The sequence below is a fragment of the Crinia signifera genome, chromosome 6 (assembly GCF_055691185.1).
Source record: "Crinia signifera chromosome 6, ASM5569118v1, whole genome shotgun sequence".
Classification (NCBI taxonomy): Eukaryota; Metazoa; Chordata; class Amphibia; order Anura; family Myobatrachidae; genus Crinia; species Crinia signifera.
Window position 1 is genome coordinate 20532406 of NC_139222.1, and position 24780 is coordinate 20557185.

General features: G+C 45.7%; 1 protein-coding gene across 1 annotated transcript in view; it reads right to left on the bottom strand.

Annotated features, from left to right (window-relative positions):
- The window catches only part of LOC146009539 (uncharacterized), a 73985-nt gene that overhangs the window by 44744 nt on the left and 4461 nt on the right, over window positions 1-24780 (bottom strand). Inside the window, exons 2-5 of the mRNA XM_083149983.1 lie at window positions 24275-24372; window positions 22726-22927; window positions 8060-9289; window positions 7866-7936 (exon numbers count right to left, since the gene is read on the bottom strand). Coding sequence (XP_083006109.1) covers window positions 7866-7936; window positions 8060-9289; window positions 22726-22927; window positions 24275-24372 — 1601 coding nt within the window. The remainder of the gene's footprint in view (window positions 1-7865; window positions 7937-8059; window positions 9290-22725; window positions 22928-24274; window positions 24373-24780) is intronic.

Below are 24780 nucleotides of genomic sequence, written 5' to 3' on the forward strand. Positions count from 1 at the left end.
GTAGAACCTTACAAAGGTTTGCCGACCCAACCAAGTGGCAGCTCTACAAAATTGTTGAATTGCAACTACTCGGGCAGCCGCCCAGGACAGGCCAACCGAACATGTAGAGTGCGATTCAATGGATACCAGAGGAGGCAAAGACGCCGCTACAGAGGCCTGACGAATAGTGATACGTACCCATCTGGCCATCGTTTGTTTTGACGCTGGCCAACCTCTCTTCATCGGATCATAAGTGATAAAAAAAGAACATCCGATTATCTAATGGAAGCAGTCCTGGAAACATAAAATCGCAGAGCTCTTACCACATCCAGAGAATGTAATACAGTGGGAAAGACCTGATCTCTGTATGTTGGATGAGGAAATGTGTGATGTTTGTCGAAGTCAAGTCCCTCCAGCATGAAAGCACCCCTGGATTTAGAAGTAGGCACCCCATCTGGTGTGAATTGGTCTATGGCAGAAGAGCTCACAAAGGAAAACATTTGACTCAACTGCCACACGGAGTACTGAACTGAGGACTCCTATTGAACTTTGGACCAAGCAGTTACAGATGAAGCACCTGTAGTCTTTGCAGGGGCTGGCGGTAGGTTCACCACGGGCGTGTCCCCTTACAACGGAGTTCCCCCCACATAACCCTGCCAGGCTCCCTGAAGCGGAGACGGGCAGGGTTCCTGTTCCTCGCTGACGGGAAACTGGGACGTGTGTCCCAGTCAGATGTAGCATCTGCTCACCAGTGGGAGCGTTCTGGTGGGCCCCGGCGCTGGATGAGCAGTGCTACATCTGTACCACACCCACAGACCGCATACACTACACTCCAGCATGTGGAGAGCATCATCATGCCACAACCGGTCACTATACTCACTGACTTACCAGTGCAGGGTGGGTGAGGCCCAAGGGCCTAGGCACACACAGCCATGGCCCAGGAGCAGATGCTGCAGGAATGGAAGTGGTTCCTGTCGGAAAGAGGTGGAGCGTCCATACAAGAGACTGCCCAAGCAATCCACAGCAGCAGGTCCACAGAGTGGTCAGCAACAGTGGTCTCCACAGGAAGCACCCCAGAACTGATACATGGGGGTGGTGAAGAAGGAACACGTCAGTAAGCAGAGCTACATGCTGTAGTCATGCTGCTGGAAGAAACCAAAGCTCCTCCCATCATCATCATTAACACCAACAGCTGTACTGTATCCCAAGGATGGATGACATGGATGCTCGCCTTGTTGTAGCACCAAGCTGGAAACTGAGCTATATAACCAGTGTTATGGACGGCCTGTGTCTGTGGGACATGTCTATTACACACTGGGCTAGAAGGCAATGAAATCTCAGATGCCCTGGTGCAATACAGGACAACAGAGGTCTCCCCACAGGAGAAACCTGGAAGGTATATGGTGGAAAACTACCTGAGACCAAGGGTGGAAGGTATCAGGACTGATGAATATATTGTCATTGCTCATTTAAGTCTGATGTCAGGTATTGTTGCTTTTGTATAGAATATAATCTTTAGAAGTAAGGTGGGTGTTTATTTCATTAATGTAAATGGTGATAGGACAAGAAGGGATATCTGTATATTCCCTTATGAGATGATAGAGGTGGTTTTAGATTCTTTTTTTTCTTATATATTTTATTGACAACGTTTTTGAAACACAATTAAAAACTTTTACATTACATCATATGTCTTTCCTTGTTCATATAACAAAAGAAACCACAAACAATTCTATTAATAAAAATTGCATTACCATAAACTATCTGCGTTATTATACATACAATACAGTACTTCTCTTCTTTCCTCCAACCTTTGCCTATACTTGACAGTTCACTTTTCCCGCACCCCATTGTCTACTATCCTGCCTTCTTCCCTTTCATCGCCCTTGCTTGTTATATAATGTTCTTTCTCTTTCTTTCAAAAGGGACCTATTCCATTCGCCTCCACCTCCATATTAGGCCTTACTCAAGTTCACTCTTTCTGACAAAATCCTTCTTAGATGGGCAAAACCATGTGCACTGCAGGTAACTTGTGCAGAGAGAATTAGATTTGGTACAATGTCTTTTAATGTGTGTGTACAATAAGGAGGTAGGGTACTTGTTTCCTAGCACGGCGCCACCGATGTTAATCTTATGGCATCGGGTCTATCAGATCGGGTCGCACCGCGTGTGACCAGATCGTATACGATGCGATGATACCCGGTTTTTAATTGTACAGCCACCCTAATGACTGATTCCTATGTTAAGTGCACTACCAGACCCGAGTTTTAATTGTACTGTCAAATGCCCCCCCATTGTTAACGCCACCCCACTATCAATGCCAACCTGAAGCGTGGCGAGTGCAGCGAGCCCGCGAGGGGCGGCGGTACGCATCCTCCGACCTTTTCATACCGCCACTATCCACGTCGGCGGGGAGTTCATTTTATATAGTGTGGCGAGCGCAGCGAGCCACCGAGCCCGAAGCGTGGCGAGTGCACGCGTATTACTTCACCTGTATTCCGCGTCCGCTCACCACGCTTCAGGCTCGGTGGCTCGCCACACTATCTAAAAACAACTCCACGCCGACGTGGATAGTAGCGGTATGAAAAGGTCATAGGACGCGTACCGCCGCCTCTCGTGGGCTAGCTCCACTCGCCACGCTTCGGGTTGGCGTTGATACTGGGGTGGCGTTAACAATTGGGGGGCATTTCACATAGTAATTACCCATCAGCGTGGGTGGGGGTGCATTTAACATAGGAATCAATGGGAAATCGGCTGTAATCGCATCACATCGCATGCCATTGTAATAGCATGCGATGCGATCTTAAAATTGTACAATGAACGCTGAAAACCCTTATATCAGGTCAGATCGGGTCCCATCGCATACCTTAACTAATGGTATGCAATGGGACCCGACGGGTGCCGTGCTAGGAAACAAGTACCGGAGGTAGTAATTCCCTTACTTGTTGCCTGACATGTCACCAATTCCAGGCCCCGTTAGTTCCTTTACTGTCAAGCTATTCGGTGTACTAATTACATAGCTTCTTATCTGGAAGTAGTTCAACTTTGGGATATTTATCTCCGGGTATTTCTCACCTGGAAAATGGCCAAAACCATGTGCACTGCAGGTGGGGCAGATGTAACATGTGCAGAGTTAGATTTGGGTGGGGTGTGCTGAAACTGAAATCTAAATTGCAGTGTAAAAATAATGCAGCCAGTATTTACCCTGCACAGAAACAAAATAACTCAACTCTCTCTATACATGTTACATCTGCCCCACCTGCAGTGCACATGGTTTTGCCTATTTTCCAAACAAATTTGTAGTGAGCTCAGATCTAAATAAGGCCCACTGTCTGGTTATATTAGACTAAACTAAAGGCCCCCATACATTAGGCCGAATTAAGTTGGACCCAATTCTCCTCCGAGCCACCCGGCAGTTCCCTGGGAGGCTAACATACAATTTAGAACTTGATGTGCCAGTTTTTACATATGATAAATCACATGCAAAAAAAAAAACAGGGATCTGCAGGGCGGTGAGGAGCAGTATGGGGGGGGGGGACAGCGGCAGTGGGGGCAGGCGGCGTCTGCGGCTTTCAAATGAGTGGCCGGCTGGGGAGGAAGCAGTGCGGCCGCAGCGGTAATTAGAACAGTGGGGCGGGTGGGCGGTGGTGGTAATCAGAACAGTGCTGGGGCTGGCGGCGGTGATCTGATCATCAGTATCCAGTGCCGCAGCGGGTGCGCAGCGGGCTATTACAGCTTTAAAATAATGTGTCAAATGACTCTCTGGCTTTTGATTGGCTGAGAGTGCTCTATCTCAGCCAATCATTAGCTGGGCAGTCATTTGACATGTTATTTTAAAGTTGTAATTGCCGCTGCTGCACACCGTGACAGCAAGCTGGTGATCACCGCTGCGGCTGGACTGCTTCCTCACGGCACCCACGGCCACTCATTTAGGAGCCACCGCTGCAGGAGGTCGGACGTGATCGTACATGCTGCACGTCCGACCTCCTGGTCCGGTCCCATGCGCATCGGATCAAACGTCAAACATGCGATTTTGGGCCGATTTCGCACGATTTATCGCCCCAAGTATTCAAATCGCGTGGAATCGGTCCAAAATCGCACAGTGTATGGGGGCCTGAAGTCACGTGTTTGTGTCCTTGCTTCTCAATCCTGGGACATTGCATTCACATTGTGTCTTTAATCTATGTAATCCTATGTACACATTTGTCAGTACATTCGTTTGAACATTCATAATTAAGGCAGCAGCGCCCTCTACTGTTATTTACATTTATGATATTACAGTTACACCTGTCAGTGTTATGGTGTCTACACACAGTGAGATTTCCTTGCTATGCGACTGCTATACAATCTTTGCAAACTCTGTACTATCTACATACAATTCATGCTATCTACATTCGATTTGCACTATATAGTCATTGCTGCCCTGTCTATGCTGTCCCGGGAGCGTGCATCGGATCGCATGCTGGATAGTACCAGGTGTATACAGCGTTAAGGTAGCCTCTGTAGCCAGGACCCTGTCAGTGTTAGGGTTGCCTCTGTAGCCTATATAACCAGGACCCTGTCAGTGTTAGGGTAGCCTCTGTAGCCTATATAACCAGGACCCTGCCAGTGTTAGGGTAGCCTCTGTAGCCTATATAACCAGGACCCTGTCAGTGTTAGGGTAGCTGCTGTAGCCTATATAACCAGGACCCTGTCAGTGTTAGGGTAGCCTCTGTAGCCTATATAACCAGGACCCTGTCAGTGTTAGGGTAGCCTCTGTAGCCTATATAACCAGGACCCTGTCAGTGTTAGGGTAGCCTCTGTAACCTATATAACCAGGACCCTGTCAGTGTTAGGGTAGCTGCTGTAGCCTATATAACCAGGACCCGGTCAGTGTTATGGTAGCCTATATAACCAGGACCCTGTCAGTGTAAGGGTTGCCACTGTAGCCTATATAACCATGACCCTGTCAGTGTTAGGGTAGCCTCTGTAGCCTATATAACCATGACCCTGTCAGTGTTAGGGTAGCCTCTGTAGCCTATATAACCAGGAAACTGTCAGTGTTAGGTTAGACTCTGTAGCCTATATAACCAGGACCCTGTCAGTGTTAGGGTAGCCTCTGTAGCCTATATAACCAGGACCCTGTCAGTGTTAGGGTAGCCTCTGTAGCCTATATAACCAGGACCCTGTCAGTGTTAGAGTTGCTTCTGTAGCCTATATAACCAGGACCCTGTCAGTGTTAGGGTAGCCTCTGTAGCCTATATAACCAGGGCCCTGTCATTGTTAGGGTAGCCTATATAACCAGGACCCTGTCAGTGTTAGGGTAGCCTCTGTAGCCTATATAACCAGGACCCTGTCAGTGTTAGGGTAGCTGCTGTAGCCTATATAACCAGGACCCTGTCAGTGTTAGGGTAGCCTATATCACCAGGACCCTGTCAGTGTTAGGGTAGCCTCTGTAGCCTATATAACCAGGACCCTGTCAGTGTTAGGGTAGCCTTTGTAACCTGTATAACCAGGACCCTGTCTGTGTTAGGGTAGCCTCTGTAGCCTATACTTGCTTATACTTGCTCCTGATGAAGCCGGTGATACCGGGGAAACGCGTTGAGCACCTGTGAATACTGCTGCTCATCCACCACCCACCATTCTGCCAAGTGACCCGTCCACATCCCACAAAGGACCCTCGTTTTTCCTGGACTACAAATATCTGTGGGACAACTGCATGATCCCTAATTGCTCCAGACGTATACAAGAGGATACCATTGGGAACCTTGAGTCCTTGAAAATATAGGACAACCACAGGACATCGTGTCACAGCACCGGGCCAATTCAAATCGGGCCAAATGGGATGGTAATATACAGCTCAAACTTTCTTGTTTCACAATCGAACTCACCCTAAGCTGAATAGCTAAACAACCTGATTATCCCCGTGATAGCTAGCTCCTAATTACCTCATTATATGTCACTAGAGTGATTCACTATTTTAATATTGTTTTATTGTTGATATTAATAAATTGTTATAATTTTTGAGAACTGTGCATTGTATTTATCCTAAAACAGCCAGCGCTGGCACAACCTTCTTTCTTTTTCTTATATATTTGGGCTTGACAACCCTAGTGCCAGCAGCTGTTGATAGCTGTAGCCTATATAACCAGGACCCTGTCTGTGTTAGGGTAGCCTCTGCAGCCTATATAACCAGGACCCTGTCAGTGTTAGGGTAGCCTCTGCAGCCTATATAACCAGGACCCTGTCAGTGTTAGGGTAGCCTCTGTAGCCTATATAACCAGGACCCTGTCAGTGTTAGGGTAGCCTCTGTAGCCTATATAACCAGGACCCTGTCAGTGTTAGGGTAGTCACTGTAGCCTATATAACCAGGACCCAGTCAGTGTTAGGGTAGTCACTGTAGCCTATATAACCAGGACCCTGTCAGTGTTAGGGTAGCCTCTGTAGCCTATATAACCAGGACCCTGTCAGTATTAGGGTAGCTGCTGTAGCCTATATAACCAGGACCCTGTCTGTGTTAGGGTAGCCTCTGCAGCCTATATAACCAGGACCCTGTCAGTGTTAGGGTAGCCTCTGTAGCCTATATAGCCAGGACCCTGTCAGTGTTAGGGTAGCCTCTGTAGCCTATATAACCAGGAGCCTGTCAGTGTTAGGGTAGCCTCTGTAGCCTATATAACCAGGAGCCTGTCAGTATTAGGGTAGCTGCTGTAGCTTATATAACCAGGATTCTTGATTCAGGGCCGGGGTGCCTGAGTTTGCTGATGTGTATGCTGTATTGGAAACCCTGCTGATAATAACCGTAGTGTACTTTAAAATGAAAGTAATTTATTACTGGGATCCAGCCATCTTGGTCCCCTCGAACTTTAACCAACCGGTAACAGAATATGGACTACATCATCAGAAAATACAAATGAGGAGAATATGACATCTCTGTAAATGTATGGTCCATTCGTATTATCGGGTCTTATACGGCCAATCTCATTTCTTTCCATTTGTATGGGGATCTGCCGTATACGCCCATCTTAGTACATCCCCCCCTATGTGTCTCATGTTATATAATGGGGGCAGTTGTACAGATCCTGCCACATAGCATCAGACACCGGCATCTGCCCTGTGGGAACACATTATCTTCCAGCTCTGACCCCAGTGACAGAGTAACAGATCCCACATTATGGGGCTCATGTGGAGGTGGCCGGGAGTTGTGTCTAAGTACCGGATGCCAAATGGGATCCATAAAGCTGCATGATGCTGGGCTCATGGGCTGTGAGTACCACGGAACGTGGCTGGCTCGGCAATCCCAGCACATGCACCTCCTACATAGGTGCCCGGGGTGTGACAAGAGGCGCAGAGTCATAGTGATGGCCCAAATATCAGTATACACCACACACATTACAGTACAGGGTCACACAGTGTATTTATTACATATATATTACAGAGAGGCTGTTATACATAACATAAAGCACAGTTACAATCATAAATGATAGAATCATGTGTGTAACTTGCACCAAGGGTGGAGAGGGTACCAAGAGGTTACGCTTTACACTAATTGGGAGTCCATGTAAACAGTTATAAACATTGACACGAGAAAATGTGAAAAATATATGCTGACTTTTTTAGATCGATATTTTGACCCTGTGAAACATTCCTATGCTGAAATTGAATGTCTATCTAGACACTGTCTATCTAAGAATCCACATACAATGGATGATAGAGGGATTTAGTATTGATGCTTCCGTTTCATGTAGATCAGTTCATTTAAACTATATTTTTTGTGTGTGAGTTTTCTGGTGTCTACGAACAACTGGTTTATGTGTAAAACATTTCCCACATTCAAAACATGAAAATGGTTTCTGTCCTGTGTGACTTCTCTCATGTGTAACAAGATGGGAAATGTTTTGCACAGAAATCACACTTTCAGAGCATGGAAATGGTTTCTCGCCTGTGTGAAGTCTCTCATGTTTAACTAGACTTGTCTCTTTTGCTAAAACATTTCCCACATTCAGAGCATGAAAATGGTTTCTCACCTGTGTGACTTCTTATGTGAAACAAGAGATGAATTATATGTAAAACATTTCCCATATTCAGAGCATGAAAATGGTTTCTCACCTGTGTGACTTCTTATGTGAAACAAGAGATGAATTATATGTAAAACATTTCCCACATTCAGAGCATGAAAATGGTTTCTCACCTGTGTGACTTCTCTGATGTGTAACAAGATACGATTTATATGTAAAACATTTCCCACATTCAGAGCATGAAAATGGTTTCTCACCTGTGTGATTTTTCTGATGTATAACAAGATACGATTTATTTGTAAAACATTTCCCACATTCAGAGCATGAAAATTGTTTCTCACCTGTGTGACCGCTCTCATGTGTAACAAGTTGTGATTTCATTATAAAACATTTCCCACATTCCAAGCATGAATATGGTTTCTCACCTGTGTGACTTCTCTTATGTAGAACAAGAGACGATTGAGTTGTAAAACATTTCTTACATTCAGTGCATGAAAATGGTTTCTCGCCCGTGTGAAGTCTCTCATGTTTAACTAGACTGTCTTTTTGTCTAAAACATTTCCCACACTCAGAACATGAAAATGGTTTCTCTCCTGTGTGATGCCTCTCATGTATAACTAGACTGGCTTTTTGTCTAAAACATTTCCCACACTCAGGACATGAAAATGGTCTCTCATCTGTGTGACTTCTCTCATGTATAACAAGAGATGATTTGCTTCTAAAACATTTCCCACATTCAGAACATGAAAATGGTTTCTCACCTGTGTGATATCTCTCATGTGTAACTAGACCTGATTTATCTCCAAAACATTTCCCACATTCAGAGCATGAAAATGGTTTCTCACCTGTGTGACTTCTCTCATGTCTAACAAGAGTTGATTTGCTTCTAAAACATTTCCCACATTCAGAGCATGAAAATGGTTTCTCACCTGTGTGAATTCTCTCATGTGTAACAAGAGTTGATTTCTTTGTAAAACATTTCTCACATTCAGAGCATGGAAACGGTTTCTCAGCTGTGTGATGTATCTGATGTAAAACAGAATCTGACGGATGTATAGAACTCTTACCAAACTCAGAACTGGATGCTATTGTATCATCTTTATGATCTTTAATGTGTGTAGTAAGGTCTGAATGATCAGGAGAAGGTTCCTCATGACTAGAGGGACCAGATGAAATATCTGCACTGGGAAATGTTGGGTGTGTATTGGGGATAATGGGGTTTTCCTCTGGAGAATCTTGTCTGATGTTCTTATCTTCTAGTATATAACCTGGAGACACAATGAGATCTCCCTCCGAGGTATTCCTGCTTGTGCGCCCATCTACAGGAAACAGATGAATGACAACAGACAGAATTGTTTACATTGAGAAGCAAATGTTCATGGATGTTTTATCACTTAAACTGAACATGTCTAATGCTGCGCACACACTGGCCGATATATCGCTGGTCCATAAGCCAGTGATAGGTCTGTGAACAATGTCAGTCAACGTCAACATACCTAAAGCTAGATGGCGCTGTGTGTGAGGGTGATCTCCTGACCTCCCGTACACCCGCTGCAGGAGCCGGCGGTGATCAGCAGCTGCATTGGCCGGCGCATATAATGGCACACGCCCAGTTATGACATCAGTCACTATGGGTTGGGCAGGGTGTATGGAGAACACGCTGCCCGATCCGTCCACAGATATATCTCTAATAGAGCACACACATGGTGAGATAGGCTTACAGAAGCAAAGTCAAATAGAAAATCGAATGGTTTTTGTACATTAGATGCATACTGGATCCCAATGCGCGCTCCCGTGTAGTGTAAATCAACTGATCAAAACCCTTCAGTTCGCATTTTTTTTTGTAAGCAGATCACATCTCCCATACTTCTAATAGGAACGTGATCTAGCCAAATTAACCAAAACTAAAAAAGAGTCAAATACCCTGTGATAATAATGCAGCTTCAGCTGGGGAATTGCAGGGCTCAGGTGCAAATTCTGGGCTTCTGCACAGCTCTCTCTGTTCCTAGGCAGAGAGAGCTGTGCGGGGACGGGGCCAGGGTGATCAGCTGTGTGTGTCCTGTGTCACACATGCTGATCACAGTGTAAAAAACAATCATACTCACCTCCCCAGGGGATTGCTTCCAGTCTACAGGGCCTCCTGCTGAGCTGTGACCCCTAGTGCAGTAAAGTGATGCTGCAAAGCGACAGGTCACTTTACAGCACCGGGGGTTACAGGAAAAGGAAGTCCTTAAGACACCAGGAGCTGATATATACCAGCGGTGGGGAGGAGACTGGTCAGATGTCTGGGCTGTAACACACAGTGACATGATGTGAGGGGGGAGCAGGAGTATAATAGGTGCTGATGGCTCCTGATGTATGAGATACACCAGAGAGTGCGGGGAGGAGACTGGTCAGATGTCTGGGCTGGTAACACACAGTGACATGATGTGAGGGGAGAGCAGGAGTATAATAGGGGCTGATGGCTCCTGATGTATGAGATACACCAGAGAGTGTAGGGAGGAGACTGGTCAGATCTCTGGGCTGGTAACACACAGTGACATGATGTGAGGGGGAGAGCAGGAGTATAATAGGGGCTGATGGCTCCTGATGTATGAGATACACCAGAGAGTGTGGGGAGGAGACTGGTCAGATCTCTGGTAACACACAGTGACATGATGTGAGGGGAGAGCAGGAGTATAATAGGGGCTGATGGCTGCTGATGTATGAGATATACCAGAGAGTGTGGGGAGGAGACTGGTCAGATCTCTGGGCTGGTAACACACAGTGACATGATGTGAAGGAGAGAGCAGGTGTATAATAGGGTCTGATGGCTCCAGATGTATGAGATACACCAGAGAGTGTGGGGAGGAGACTGGTCAGATCTCTGGGCTGGTAACACAAAGTGACATGATGTGAGGGGAGAGCAGGAGTATAATAGGGTCTGATGGCTCCAGATGTATGAGATACACCAGAGAGTGTGGGGAGGAGACTGGTCAGATCTCTGGGCTGGTAACACACAGTGACATGATGTGAAGGAGAGAGCAGGTGTATAATAGGGTCTGATGGCTCCAGATGTATGAGATACACCAGAGAGTGTGGGGAGGAGACTGGTCAGATCTCTGGGCTGGTAACACAAAGTGACATGATGTGAAGGAGAGAGCAGGAGTATAATAGGGTCTGATGGCTCCAGATGTATGAGATACACCAGAGAGTGTGGGGAGGAGACTGGTCAGATCTCTGGGCTGGTAACACACAGTAACATGATGTGAGGGGAGAGCAGGAGTATAATAGGGGCTGATGGCTCCTGATGTATGAGATACACCAGAGAGTGCGGGGAGGAGGCTGGTCAGATCTCTGGGCTGGTAACACAAAGTGACATGATGTGAGGGGAGAGCAGGAGTATAATAGGGTCTGATGGCTCCAGATGTATGAGATACACCAGAGAGTGTGGGGAGGAGACTGGTCAGATCTCTGGGCTGGTAACACACAGTGACATGATGTGAGGGGGAGAGCAGGAGTATAATAGGGGCTGATGGCTGCTGATGTATGAGATACACCAGAGAGTGTAGGCGCAGGAGACTGGTCAGATCTCTGGGCTGGAAACACACAGTGACATGTGAGGGGGAGAGCAGGAGTATAATAGGGGCTGATGTCTCCTGATGTATGAGATACACCAGAGAGTGTGGGGAGGAGACAGGTCAGATCTCTGGGCTGGTAACACACAGTGACATGATGTGAGGGGGAGAGCAGGAGTATAATAGGGACTGATGGCTGCTGATGTATGAGATACACCAGAGAGTGCGGGGAGGAGACTGGTCAGATCTCTGGGCTGATAACACACAGTGACATGATGTGATGGGGAGAGCAGGAGTATAATAGGGGCTGATGGCTCCTGATGTATGAGATACACCAGAGAGTGTAGGCGGAGGAGACTGGTCAGATCTCTGGGCTGGTAACACACAGTGACATGATGTGAGGGGGAGAGCAGGAGTATAATAGGGGCTGATAGCTCCTGATGTATGAGATATACCAGAGAGTGTGGGGAGGAGACTGGTCAGATCTCTGGGCTGGTAACACACAGTGACATGATGTGAGGGGGAGAGCAGGAGTACAATAGGGGCTGATGGCTCCTGATGTATGAGATACACCAGAGAGTGTGGGGAGCAGACTGGTCAGATCTCTGGACTGGTAACACACAGTGACATGATGTGACGGGAGAGCAGGAGTATAATAGGGGCTGATGGCTCCTGATGTATGAGATACACCAGAGAGTGTGGGGAGCAGACTGGTCAGATCTCTGGGATGGTAACACACAGTGATATTTTGTGAGGGGGAGAGCAGGAGTATAATAGGGGCTGATGGCTCCTGATGTATGAGATACACCAGAGAGTGTGGGGAGGAGACTGGTCAGATCTCTGGACTGGTAACACACAGTGACATGATGTGACGGGAGAGCAGGAGTATAATAGGGGCTGATGGCTCCTGATGTATGAGATACACCAGAGTGTGTGGGGAGGAGACTGGTCAGATCTCTGGGCTGGTAACACACAGTGACATGATGTGAGGGGGAGAGCAGGAGTGTAATAGGGGCTGATGGCTCCTGATGTATGAGATACACCAGAGAGTGTGGGGAGGAGACTGGTCAGATCTCTGGTAACACACAGTGACATGATGTGAGGGGAGAGCAGGAGTATAATAGGGGCTGATGGCTCCTGATGTATGAGATACACCAGAGAGTGTGGGGAGCAGACTGGTCAGATCTCTGGACTGGTAACAAACAGTGACATGATGTGACGGGAGAGCAGGAGTATAATAGGGGCTAATGGCTCCTGATGTATGAGATACACCGGAGAGTGTGGGGAGGAGACTGGTCAGATCTCTGGTAACACACAGTGACATGATGTGAGGGGGAGAGCAGGAGTATAACAGGGGCTGATGGCTCCTGATGTATGATATACACCAGAGTGTGGGGAGGAGACTGGTCAGATCTCTGGTAACACAGTGACATGATGTGAAGGGGAGAGCAGGAGTATAATAGGGGCTGATGGCTCCTGATGTATGAGATACACCAGAGAGTGCGGGGAGGAGACTGGTCAGATCTCTGGGCTGGTAACACACAGTGACATGATGTAAGGGGGAGAGCAGGCGTATAATAGGGGCTGATGGCTCCTGATGTATGAGATACACCAGAGAGTGCGGGGAGGAGACTGGTCAGATCTCTGGGCTGGTAACACACAGTGACATGATGTGAGGGGGAGAGCAGGAGTATAATAGGGGCTGATGGCTCCTGATGTATGATATACACCAGAGAGTGTGGGGAGGACACTGGTCAGATCTCTGGGCTGGTAACACACAGTGACATGATGTGAGGGGGAGAGCAGGAGTATAATAGGGGCTGATGGCTCCTGATGTATGAGATACACCAGAGAGTGTGGGGAGGAGACTGGTCAGATCTCTGGGCTGGTAACACACAGTGACTCCACAGGAGATGTTCACAGTTAGTTATAGATTGGTAGTCACTGGGAGCATGACACTGTAAGAAATGTAACATAGTGCGGCTGCTCCTCCCACTCTATAACCCTCCCTCACTGCAGTCCTAGGAACTAAAAGAGCTGAAAGATTAGACAAGAAGAAACAGAAACAAATACACACACACACACATAACAAAAGAACAGATAACGCAAGCAATAAACAACAACAACATAACAATACACCATGGCAGGTAAAGAACCAGTGCTGGGTGGGCTTCCAGTGTCTCCTGTGGAATTGGCGAAAAGGATTTACCTGGTAAGTACCAAAATCCCAATTTTCTCCTCATGCAGCAGGAGACACTGGAGATGTTCACATTGGGGAAGTCCCAGAGCCCCCAACATGGTCCCAGAGCACTGGGAACCCTGCAGCACCATTTGTCTGAAATGAGAGGACAGGGTCGAAGAAGTATTAAACCTGAAATTTTTTAGAAACGTATGACAGCTAGACCAAGACACCGCCCCCCTGGCAGCTGCCATGAGGAAGCCACAGACCTAGTTGAATTTGCCGAAATGGAAACTGGATGAACCCTAGAATCCGCCACATATGCGAAGCTAACGGGTCAATGACCAAGCGAAGCTAACGGGCCAAAGTTTGTTTTGAGACAGGCCATCTCTTATGAGCCGCATCATAGCGAACAAATAGACAATCAGATTTTCACAATGAGGCTGCAGTAGCCACATAAATGCGAAGAGCCCATACCACGTCAAGGGACCTGGAAGCAGGGGAATCCTCTGAAAAGACCAGAACTACAATTGGCTGATTTAAATGAAAACTGGAAACCACCTTGGGAAGGAGAGAACTCCTTGTGGAGGCTAAGGCAAGAAGCAGTACCACTTTAAAAGGAGAGATCTGAAAGCCATCGAATCCAATGGCTCGAAAACCGAGGACTGTAAAAAGGACAGAACCAACTGCAGGTCCCAAGGAGCAGAAGGTGCAACAAAAAGACACTGCAACCTAAGTACACCCTGAAAAAAATGTTTGCACTTCTGCCAGGAGAGACAACTTTTTGGAAACAAAAACATGGACAAAGCCGAGACCTGCACCTTTAAAGCTCCCAACCTTCTTTATGCGGTGTAAGAGATGCGGCAGTAACGGAAATGGAGGAAATAGATAAGCGACCTGGAAGCCACTAAAGCGTCTACTTGAAGAGCTTCAGGGTCTCGGGATCTCACGAAATACAGGGGGTGTTGATTTGTTCTGGACACCACGAGATCGACCTGTGGACGTCCCCATCTCAGTTTCAAGAAAAATATATTAGATAATTCCTTAAATTGCACTCTTACCACCTGGACTACTGGATGGTCAGGGTACAGTTCTTTCCAAATTCTTTTTCACATGATTTTCTTATTCTTCTACAAAGTTTATAAAATGTAGAAAGAACAGATGAAAAAGATCATAGTGTAACCAGTTTTTTTTTTTAAATCAGTTTCTGATCAGAAGGGGAAATCCAAAAAGACTCTTCGGTACTTATGTAGTATCTGGGCGTCCGATTTAGAAATCTGATCGGATCGCATCGCATGCGACCAAATCGTATGCGATGCGATGGGTCAAGATTTTTCCATAGGATTCAATGTTAAAATGGTCTGAGTCCATTTTAACATAGAATTCAATGGGAAAAAGGGGTCCTTTTCCTTTCCCCACTATCCAAGTGGGCATGAAGTTGGATATAAACCTGTGGCGAGCGTAGCGAGCCACCAAGCCCGAAGCGTGGCGAGCCCCGCGAGGGGACACAGAATACTTTTTAAGAAATATGCGTCCCCTCGCGGGGCACGCTTCGGGCTCGGTGGCTCGCTGCGCTCGCCACGCTATATAAAATCAACTCTATGCCCACTTGGATAGTGGGGAAATGAACAGGACCTTCTTAACATTGAATCCTATGCAAAATCGCATTGAATCGCATCTGATTGTATGCCTTAAGGTAAGGCATACAATCACAAAATCGGCAGTCCAGATACTACATAAGTACCGACTCTTCTGCTATGGGTTGTGATAAGTTCTTTCCTTCTTAGTGGGACACCACAGTGATGGAAGATTATTCTCTTATACAATGCTTACATTCACACATATTTTATAAAACCGATAAAGGTATCTTTTATCCAGACTACCACACCATACAAGCAATTCAAAAGTAGGCGCACACGTTAGCTTACACAGTCTCGCTTGGTATCTTCATAGGTTATAAACTTTGTGGAAGATGTTAAAACAGAAATAACGCATCAACAATTCTATGCTTTTATTACACTGTTTTCTTAAATACTTTTATTATTGCTGCAGTTGGCGTTAGCTTGTTGCACAAGCTACTAGCCACGGCATATGAGGACTGCCCTTTGCGCTAAGTAGCAGGTGTTTGTCAGCAACCAACTATGACTTGCATAAAAACATTATAAAATGGCTGAAGATTCAGAGCAGTGCTGGAAAAGTGATTTCTTATAGAAAACTGTTTTTGGTTTTATAAGTTTAAGAATGTGATGTTGACAGTATAGTAGAGCAAGGACAGCCAGCTAGTCTCCACAAACTTGTCAACATTATGAGAACAGGGCCACACATGCATAGACCCCAAGGCCACTGAATCTTTCCCTAGTAACAAGGAAGTTGGGTGTTGGGTTAATTATGACATCATGATTGAAAGTAGAGCTTGCCAATAAGACTCAATGCTTATGAGTAATTAATGTAATTAAGGTTTAAATATTAGCGTTAGAGAAGGAAGGGGCAGGCAGTTGAGGAAGAACAGGCAAGCAGGGGGCTGGATGTAACTATGAAATGAGGTTTAATGGCGGATCACTGTCCTTAATAGGTTTCCATTTTGATTTGATTTAGAATTATTGTTTAAGTATTAGCTAATCAATTTTATGTCTCTTGTGTTAGTCTGCATTTGCAAATACCTGTAATTAAGCTATCTTGCAAGTAAAGCTTTGTCATACATTTTTTCAAGTTTGTGTTGGCCTGCAATTATTTGAGTGTTTGCCATTATATTTAAGGGTTATAAAGGACACATAAATAAGTCTCCGTTATCAAAGTATAATAAAATTATGTGAAAAAGAATTTGGAAAGGACTGTACCCTGACCACCCAGTAGTCCAGGTGGTAAGAGCTCAATGAGCGCGGTCAAATTTCTGTCATTTTTTATTGTATTTGTGTCCCCATCTCAGTGTCAGCATGTGGAACACCTGAGGGTGGAGAGACCACTCCCCGGATCCACGACCAGCCGACTCAGGAAGTTGGCTTCCCAATTTTCTACCCCTGGTTTGAAAATCACCGATAGAGCCTCAGTGTACCTTTCTGCCAAAAGTAAGATTCTGGTCACCTCCTTCATGGCTGTGCGACTCCTCATCTCGCCTTGGCGGTTTATGTACGCCACAGCCGTGGCATTGTCCGTTTGGACTCTCACCACCCATCCTTGAAGAAGTGTGGGCTGATTATAGAGCGCAAAAGATTACTCTCAGATCTAAGATGTTGATTGGTAAGGTTAACTCTGTCAGAGATCAGGTTCCCTTGAAATGGGCTCCCGTCATCAATGCGCCCCAACCGCATAAGGTGCGTACACACGTACAGATTTTCGGTCTGATCTATCTGGCGGGAACAAAAACCTGGAAATGTATAGGAGCATATGACAATCAAAAATTTCCACCCAAATGCAGGAAAACAGAAAAAAAATATATGCGTTGATAAATTTGTTATATCAGAATGATTAAACAATTTGTCTGACTGATCACTGTCTGTTTTTAAGTGTCAGTTGCTCCCATACATTTCCAGGTTTTTGTTCCCACCAGATAGATCAGACAGAAAATCTGTACGTGTATATGCACCTTTAGACTCGCATCTGTAGTGAGTAGAGTCCACTGGAAAAAGCTTGAACCTCCGCCCCTCCAAGTGGTGTTTTAGAGTCTAACCACCAAAGGAGGGATAGTCTGGTTGTTGGTGATAAACGAACTCACTTGTGAAGGAAAAGATGTGAGCCCAACCATTGATGTAGCAGGTCTAGCTGAAAAGGCCTGGGGTGAAAACGACCTTAGGGAACTGCCACAATAAACAGCCACCATCCGTCCTAGGAGCTGGATACAAATGTGCACTGACACTTTTTTTTTGTCCTGTGGTAGGAAAATCCGAGCCATGACGGTGTCCAGTACCGTGCCTCGAAAAACCAGCCTCTGGGATGGTTCCAACTGAGATTTTTGATAGTCCCCTCTTCAACAGCACGGCAGGATTCTGAACTAAGTCCTCTGTAAATCCTGAAGAAGCTGATCTCTGGAAGTATGATCCCTGGAATAATTGTTATTCCTTGTAGACGGAGTATGCTCTTCATCACCGCCATCACCTTTGAAACTGGGTGCGGATGAGAGTCTGAACGGCAGGGCTCTGAACTGGAGGTGAGCGGATCTGATGGTGAATCGCAAGTATTGTTGGTGAGGAGGCCAAATCGTGGTGCGTAGATGATCCTTTACATCGATTGACACAAGGAATTCTCCCTGGTCCAGCAAAGCAATGACTGATGGGATTCCATCTTGAACCAATATTTTACAGAGAAAAGATTGAGATCCTTGAAATTGAGGATCGGTCTCACCTAACCATCCGGTTTTGAGACTAGGAACAGAAATAAAAACCCTGTTTTTGCTGTGTGGAGGATACTGGAATGATCACTCCTGCATTTAGAAGGGCGGACACTGCTAGAAACGTATCCTTCGATGCCGGTAACCCGGTAGTGAAGAATCGTGAATGAGCAGGTGAAAGAAAAATCATCTTGGAATCTTGAAGAAAGAACGAGTTCCTTTACCCATGCATCTAGGCAAGTGTCTTTCTAAACATCCTGAAACAGCCAAAGTCGTCCTCCCACTATTTAGGGATGAGGGCGCCCCTAGGCACAACAATAATGTTTACTAAGTAGAGCAGTTTACAGGGGCAGTAACTGCATGTCCTATCCATTTACACTCTATTTAAGATGGAATATAGTACAGTACAGTGGATATTTTGCAGTTATTGGTACATTTTGGGCTGACAGTACTATCACAGGCATCCAAGTGCCGCCCCCAAACATGTGCCGCCCCTAGGCACGTGCCTCACGGGAAATTCGGCTCTGCCACTATGGGGTTTCCCAGGTGGGCCAGATGCCCGTCATCCACTGGGTCTGAGAGCGGTTGGCAGCTTGAGCTCCCTCTGTTTGGGAGAAAGGAGCAGAGACTCTACCTCAGCCTCTGAAAACTCTGGATGAAGAGGCCGCTCCTCTGATGCGACCCGAAACATGCCGTCGGCCGAAAGGAAGGTCCAGTGTAGTGTCGAGGAGGTGTGGCCAAGGGCCAGTGATATCCATTTGTCTAATTCCTCCCCAAACGAAACGAAACCCATGAATGGAAGAGCCTCTACTGCTTTCTTCGATTCAGAATTAGCCTGCCACTGTCGTAACCATAGGGTTCGACATGCAGAAACAGACAAGACAGACATCTTTTGAACCTTCTCCGAGATACATAGCGGATTCCTGTACATGTTCAGCTAAACTGGCAATCTCTTCGATTGGAGCACCTGCACGTAAACTCTGTATGAATTGAGCAGCCCAGGTCTCCATTGCTTTGTTCACCCAGCAGCCCACCATGGCTGGTCGCAACATAACCCCCCCGCCACCGAGCATATCGCCTTAAGCGATGCATCCAACTTGCACCTAGGATGACGCCAGCCCCGGAGGCACAGTCGACGGCTCTGCCAGTGGGGAATCTGGACCGGCCCACCGGGAAATGGCCCGGTTTCCCAGTGGGCCAATCCGCCTCTGCATTCCAGTAAATATAATACCTCCTCTGAGTCGCAGGAAAGATGGTCACTGATTTTGTATTCTTTACCAGTTTGATTTGATGTTATTTATTGATTTGGTTGATCCCTTGCCGTTTCTACATGATTTGCAATTTAAACATTTGAAGAACCCTTTGTTCTGTATGGATTTTTTTTCCACCAGGCTTGTGACAAACATGACAAAGGATGTGACCATGTAAGACATTTCCTTTCAACAGACTCATCTTTAAAGAACTCACAAATTCATTTCATTATGGAGAACATACACTTCATCCTCTCACATAATTATTTCTGGCGCAGCGAGCCATGCGAGGGGACTAGGGAAGCCAATCCCGGGGCATTTTTTCAATCCCGGGATTCGGGATTGAAAAATGCTCAATCCCGGGATTCCCGGGATTGGCTTTCCTAATTAAAAGACTGCCCCACAAACTTATATTTGATGGTTGCCGGTTGTGGGGGGACGGGTCGTCCATGCCGCTGGCGTGCTGGCTTCGCGCTGGCTGTGGGCGCTTGGGCTGGGCGAGTGGGCGCGCTGGCTGGCTGGGTGCTTGGGCTGGGCGGGTGGGTGCTTGGGTGCGCTGTCCGGCACGGCATTACAATGCCGGGCGCGTCCTCTGCCTGCGCAGCGTGACCCCTGATCTCACGCTGAGAGGTCACGCTGCACACAGTGCTGCCGGGAGAAGTCGGGCAGCGTCTGAGCGATGCTCAGACGCTGCCCGGCATTAGACTGCGCGCATGCGCAGTCTAATCCCGAAATCCCGATTGGAATCCCGGCGTTTTGGGGGCCAAATCCCGGGATCCCGCCGATCCCGATCCCGGGATTGGCCACCCTAGAGGGGACGCGGTGCACTTTAACATGTGTCTGTCGACAGTGTCAAAATTCGGGTAAAAAAAAAAAAGCGAAAAACCCCATGTTGACCTAATGACCCCATCGACCTTCCTGCATGTCGACCTAATGGCTGTCTAACAACTTGCTGGTGACCAACTGATCCATTAAATGAGGAGGAGATTTAGAGAGCGGCACCGCTACATATATTTTTTATAAAACAAAGATGTTAAATACGGATTGTGCTAACAAAAAAAAAATATATTATTAGTATTATTACTATTACTTTTTATTTATTTCATGATTATAATAACTATTATTTTTATTACTACTATCATTTATATATCTGTATTAATTCCTTATGTTGCTATAACCATTGTTGATGACGTAATCTAAGAATGAACAGCATAGGACTTGCTTTTAAAATGAATATTATTGCCATTTTGTATCACATATTATTATCATTTTAAATGTGTTATGGTCCAATCTCCTTTGAACTCTAAATACCTGTCAGCATAAATAATAATTGATAAATGTTAAAGTATACAATTAGGAATGCACTGTCTATAAAACAATTTACAAATAGTACACGCGTAGATGTAATGCTAAAACTGAAAGCTCATGATCGGCTTCAGCCTAATCACAAAGAGCTGTAACGACCCAGAACGGATATAAATAAGGGCAAAGATAGGCTCTCAGTTATTCCAATTGATAAAGCCGCCCAGTGTGCGGCGAAACGCGTCTTGAGGACCCACAAGCTCCAGCCTTAAATCAGTGCAAACTGAGGGGACCCAGCACATCGTGCATTTAGCATTCAGCAAACCCCGAGCACGGAGATCTCTGCAGCGACGCGCGCAAATCCCGGCAGGCGCTGTTATTCGGCCACACACAGCCTCCTGCCCGGCTTACCACAGCTCCCTCTCCCCATCAAGCCTGGAAGCCTAACCCGGTTACACATTCCGGCGGCTCAGCAGGGAGACGCTGAAGACGCTATAGAGCAAATGTGGACATTGCTCGTTTACTAAGTGTGTGCCAGCCGGCTATACAACCGAAGCGGCAATTCAACACCAATTCGGACTGCAAGTTACCCCTATACATTTTTTCTTGATATATATTTTCTTAAATGTTATGTGTAGATTTCTCTTATTTTTAATGTTTTACAATAAAACTTTTTTACATATGTGATTGGTTCATTTTCTATATCCAAAGCGCCTAGTGGTAATTTTTTCTAGGAGATTTAGAGAGGACTAAAGCCTTAGACAAACTAGCCACCGAAGAGGCCAGCGCCTGAGCCCAGGCTGGTTCTGGCGGCTGATGAACTGGTTGTCTAGCAGCTTCCCTTTCCTTACGGGCTGCTAGGAGCTCCCTTGATAGACCTGCCATAACCTGGGAGCAGGAAGAGTAACCAGGAGGGAAGCTCCGCCCCCATCATTATGGTGCCCTCTTTTAAAATGGCAACAGACCGCTGTATTTGTACTGCCGAGACCCCCGCTAGTCCGGTTACCGGCAGGCTACTCACCTCTGCCCCAACGCACTGCCGGATGCGGACAGGCTTGGGGCAGGAGACTCTCGCTGAGCACAGCAGGTCTGGGCATCCGGAGGTCTCTGAAGCTGGGAACCCCAGCACGAACCATAGTGGCGGTGGGGTTTCCCCGGCAGTCCCGCGGCATGGACAGGTAATGGCAGCGCTGCCCGTCCTCCTCACATGCTGATTGTATACAGATACACTTCTGTGCAAATACGACACCAGTGCAACCTATATAACACACAAGGCCTTCACCCTCAGCCCCCAATAGGACAGAAGAAAGGTTGGTGGATAAATGGCGCTTAGGTGATTTCATTCATGAAAATCCCCTAATAACTAACCCTACAGGAAGGAGAACATGAACAACATGTCCACCTTCGTCGGGCACTAATCTAATGGTGCCCATACACGGTACATTGGTTGGGACTGATGAGATGCGCGGTTCTGCACACATCTCATTGCACAGCTCCAAAGGTAAAAGTCATTGCCGTCATTGGGTATGAATGCAAACACATTCTAACATTGTGGTGGAGAATTTCAACATTTAGGAAAAATTGGGGATATACATAAACCACACATCACACCACACACACATATATATATGTTACACAACTCACACACTTACACATTGGACAGATACACACAATACAACACACCACACACCCATATTCACTACAAAACACACACTTAAACATTGCAGATACACAACACACACATTTATACGTAGCGCACCGCACACACTTACACATTGGAGAGATACACATACACCCATAACACCACATACACAAAAACAGTACAGCACACACAGAACACAGAAAAAAATAAATGCATTATAGGTGCTAAATCTCAGGAGTGGATGTAGAATTCATCAACACACACAAACTATAAAGTCAGGAGCGGTGTGTTTGAAACACCACCACCACACCTGACTTCATTGCTGTCAATGAGTATCAATGCAAACACTAACATTACGGTGGATGTTTTAACAATTTACAATCTTGGGCCTTTGGCGCAGCATAAGACGAAATTTTACAGCAATTTTGGAATAAAAAAAAAAAAAAAAAAAAGGTTTTCCCGGGCAGGTCAGATAGTATATAATAAGTGATTATTCCTCACCTGTGCTGGTATCTGTAGGGATTTCCTCCTCCTTACACTGCTGATCATCCCTCATATATGTGTCTTCTGTCTCTGTATCTTCTTTCTTATCTGTCACACAAGACTCTTCTCCTTCTGCCTTAATATCAGTCACATCCGTCTCTTCTTCTCCCTTTATTTCTTCAGCCTTAATATCAGACAGATCTTCACAATGAACCAGCCACTATAAAATAGTGTTAATTTAGGCGCTATCTGATGTATACAAGAAATATAGTTTTTTTATAAATAAAAGTTTATAAAAAAAATTTATATAGGTAAAAGTATAACTCAGCTGCAGTTCTCTTTTATGCACAAGTGTGTGTGCATAGAATTATCTCACATCCGTGCACAGAGAGATTTAGTCTCATGCACTGATGTAGTGATAAAACACATCTAGAGCCAAAAACGATTAGAGTTACTGCGCTATTATCCAATTAATTATTGCACCATGGATGAACACACTCACACAAATAGAATTAGAATTAATCAATGGTATATCACATTTATTATAAAGATATAAAATATACAATATATTCCAGGTGGCCACCTAGGAAAAAAACATACATAAAACAGATATTGACATCACTTTGAATACATATATAATAAAAAAAATGGAATAATAAAATATTGGGATAAATGCGTGTATATTTCTTTAAGACTTAAAGTGCTCCCAGTCCAGCGTCCACGACCTGCTGACTTATATGGTCAAATGCGCCGGTGAGAGAGACGCCAGCCACTGCTTATTCAAACAACAGGCTCGGGCAAGGTGGGTTGAGCAGTGACCAGCCGTAACATCCAGGGTCCAGCTCCCCACTCACCCACACCAACCGGAGGGACACTCCAGCTGTGACTCACTCCGAGTCCATCGAGCGCACAAAAGCGCAGGTGAGAGAAGCGCTAAATTTGCGCATACAGAATCTATCACTCCATCTAATGCCCTAAACAGGGTTACCTTGTTTTTGGATGGCTGCTATATATTCAACTAATTGAAAAATATTATCCAGAGACACTAACTGTAATACCCACAGCTACAATACCTGAGGTTATATTTGCATTTGACCATATAAGTCAGCAGGTCGTGGACGCTGGACTGGGAGCACTTTAATTCTTAAAGAAATATACACGCATTTAATCCCAATATTTTATTATTCCATTTTTTTATTATATATGTATTCAAAGTGATGTCAATATCTGTTTTATGTATGTTTTTTTCCTAGGTGGCCACCTGGAATATATTGTATATTTTATATCTTTATAGTAAATGTGATATACCATTGATTAATTGTAATTTATTTGTGTGAGTGTATTCATCCATGGTGCAATAATTAATTGGATAATAGCGCAGTAACTCGAATCGTTTTTGGCTCTAGATCTTCACAACGAACCTAAAAAAATATCACTTAGTATTGTCTGATGTTATGGAGATTACAAAGTAGAATATCAGTGTATAACACACACACACACACACACACTGCAATTCATATAGTGACAGTCACTTTGGTATATTGGGGAGACTCTAAATCCCACCTACCTGATCCTCCTGTGGGGTCCTGTGAGTCTCCTCTGTACAGTGCTGGGAATACAGAGGACGGGGACATCTCTCTGGGGTATCTCTGTTACTGGGCCCATCTGTAGGAGACACACAGTGACTGAGGACATGGTATATATGTGATTATCCTGGGAATACAGAGGACAGGGACATCTCTCTGGGGTATCTCTGTTACTGGGACCATCTGTAGGAGACACGCAGTGACTGAGGACATGGTATATATGTGATTATCCTGGGAATACAGAGGACGGGGACATCTCTCTGGGGGATCTCTGTTACTGGGCCCATCTGTAGGAGACATACAGTGACTGAGGACATGGTATATATGTGATTATCCTGGGAATACAGAGGACGGGGACATCTCTCTGAGGTATCTGTGTTACTGGGCCCATCTGTAGGAGACACACAGTGACTGAGGACATGGTATATATGTGATTATCCTGGGAATACAGAGGACGGGGACATCTCTCTGGGGTATCTCTGTTACT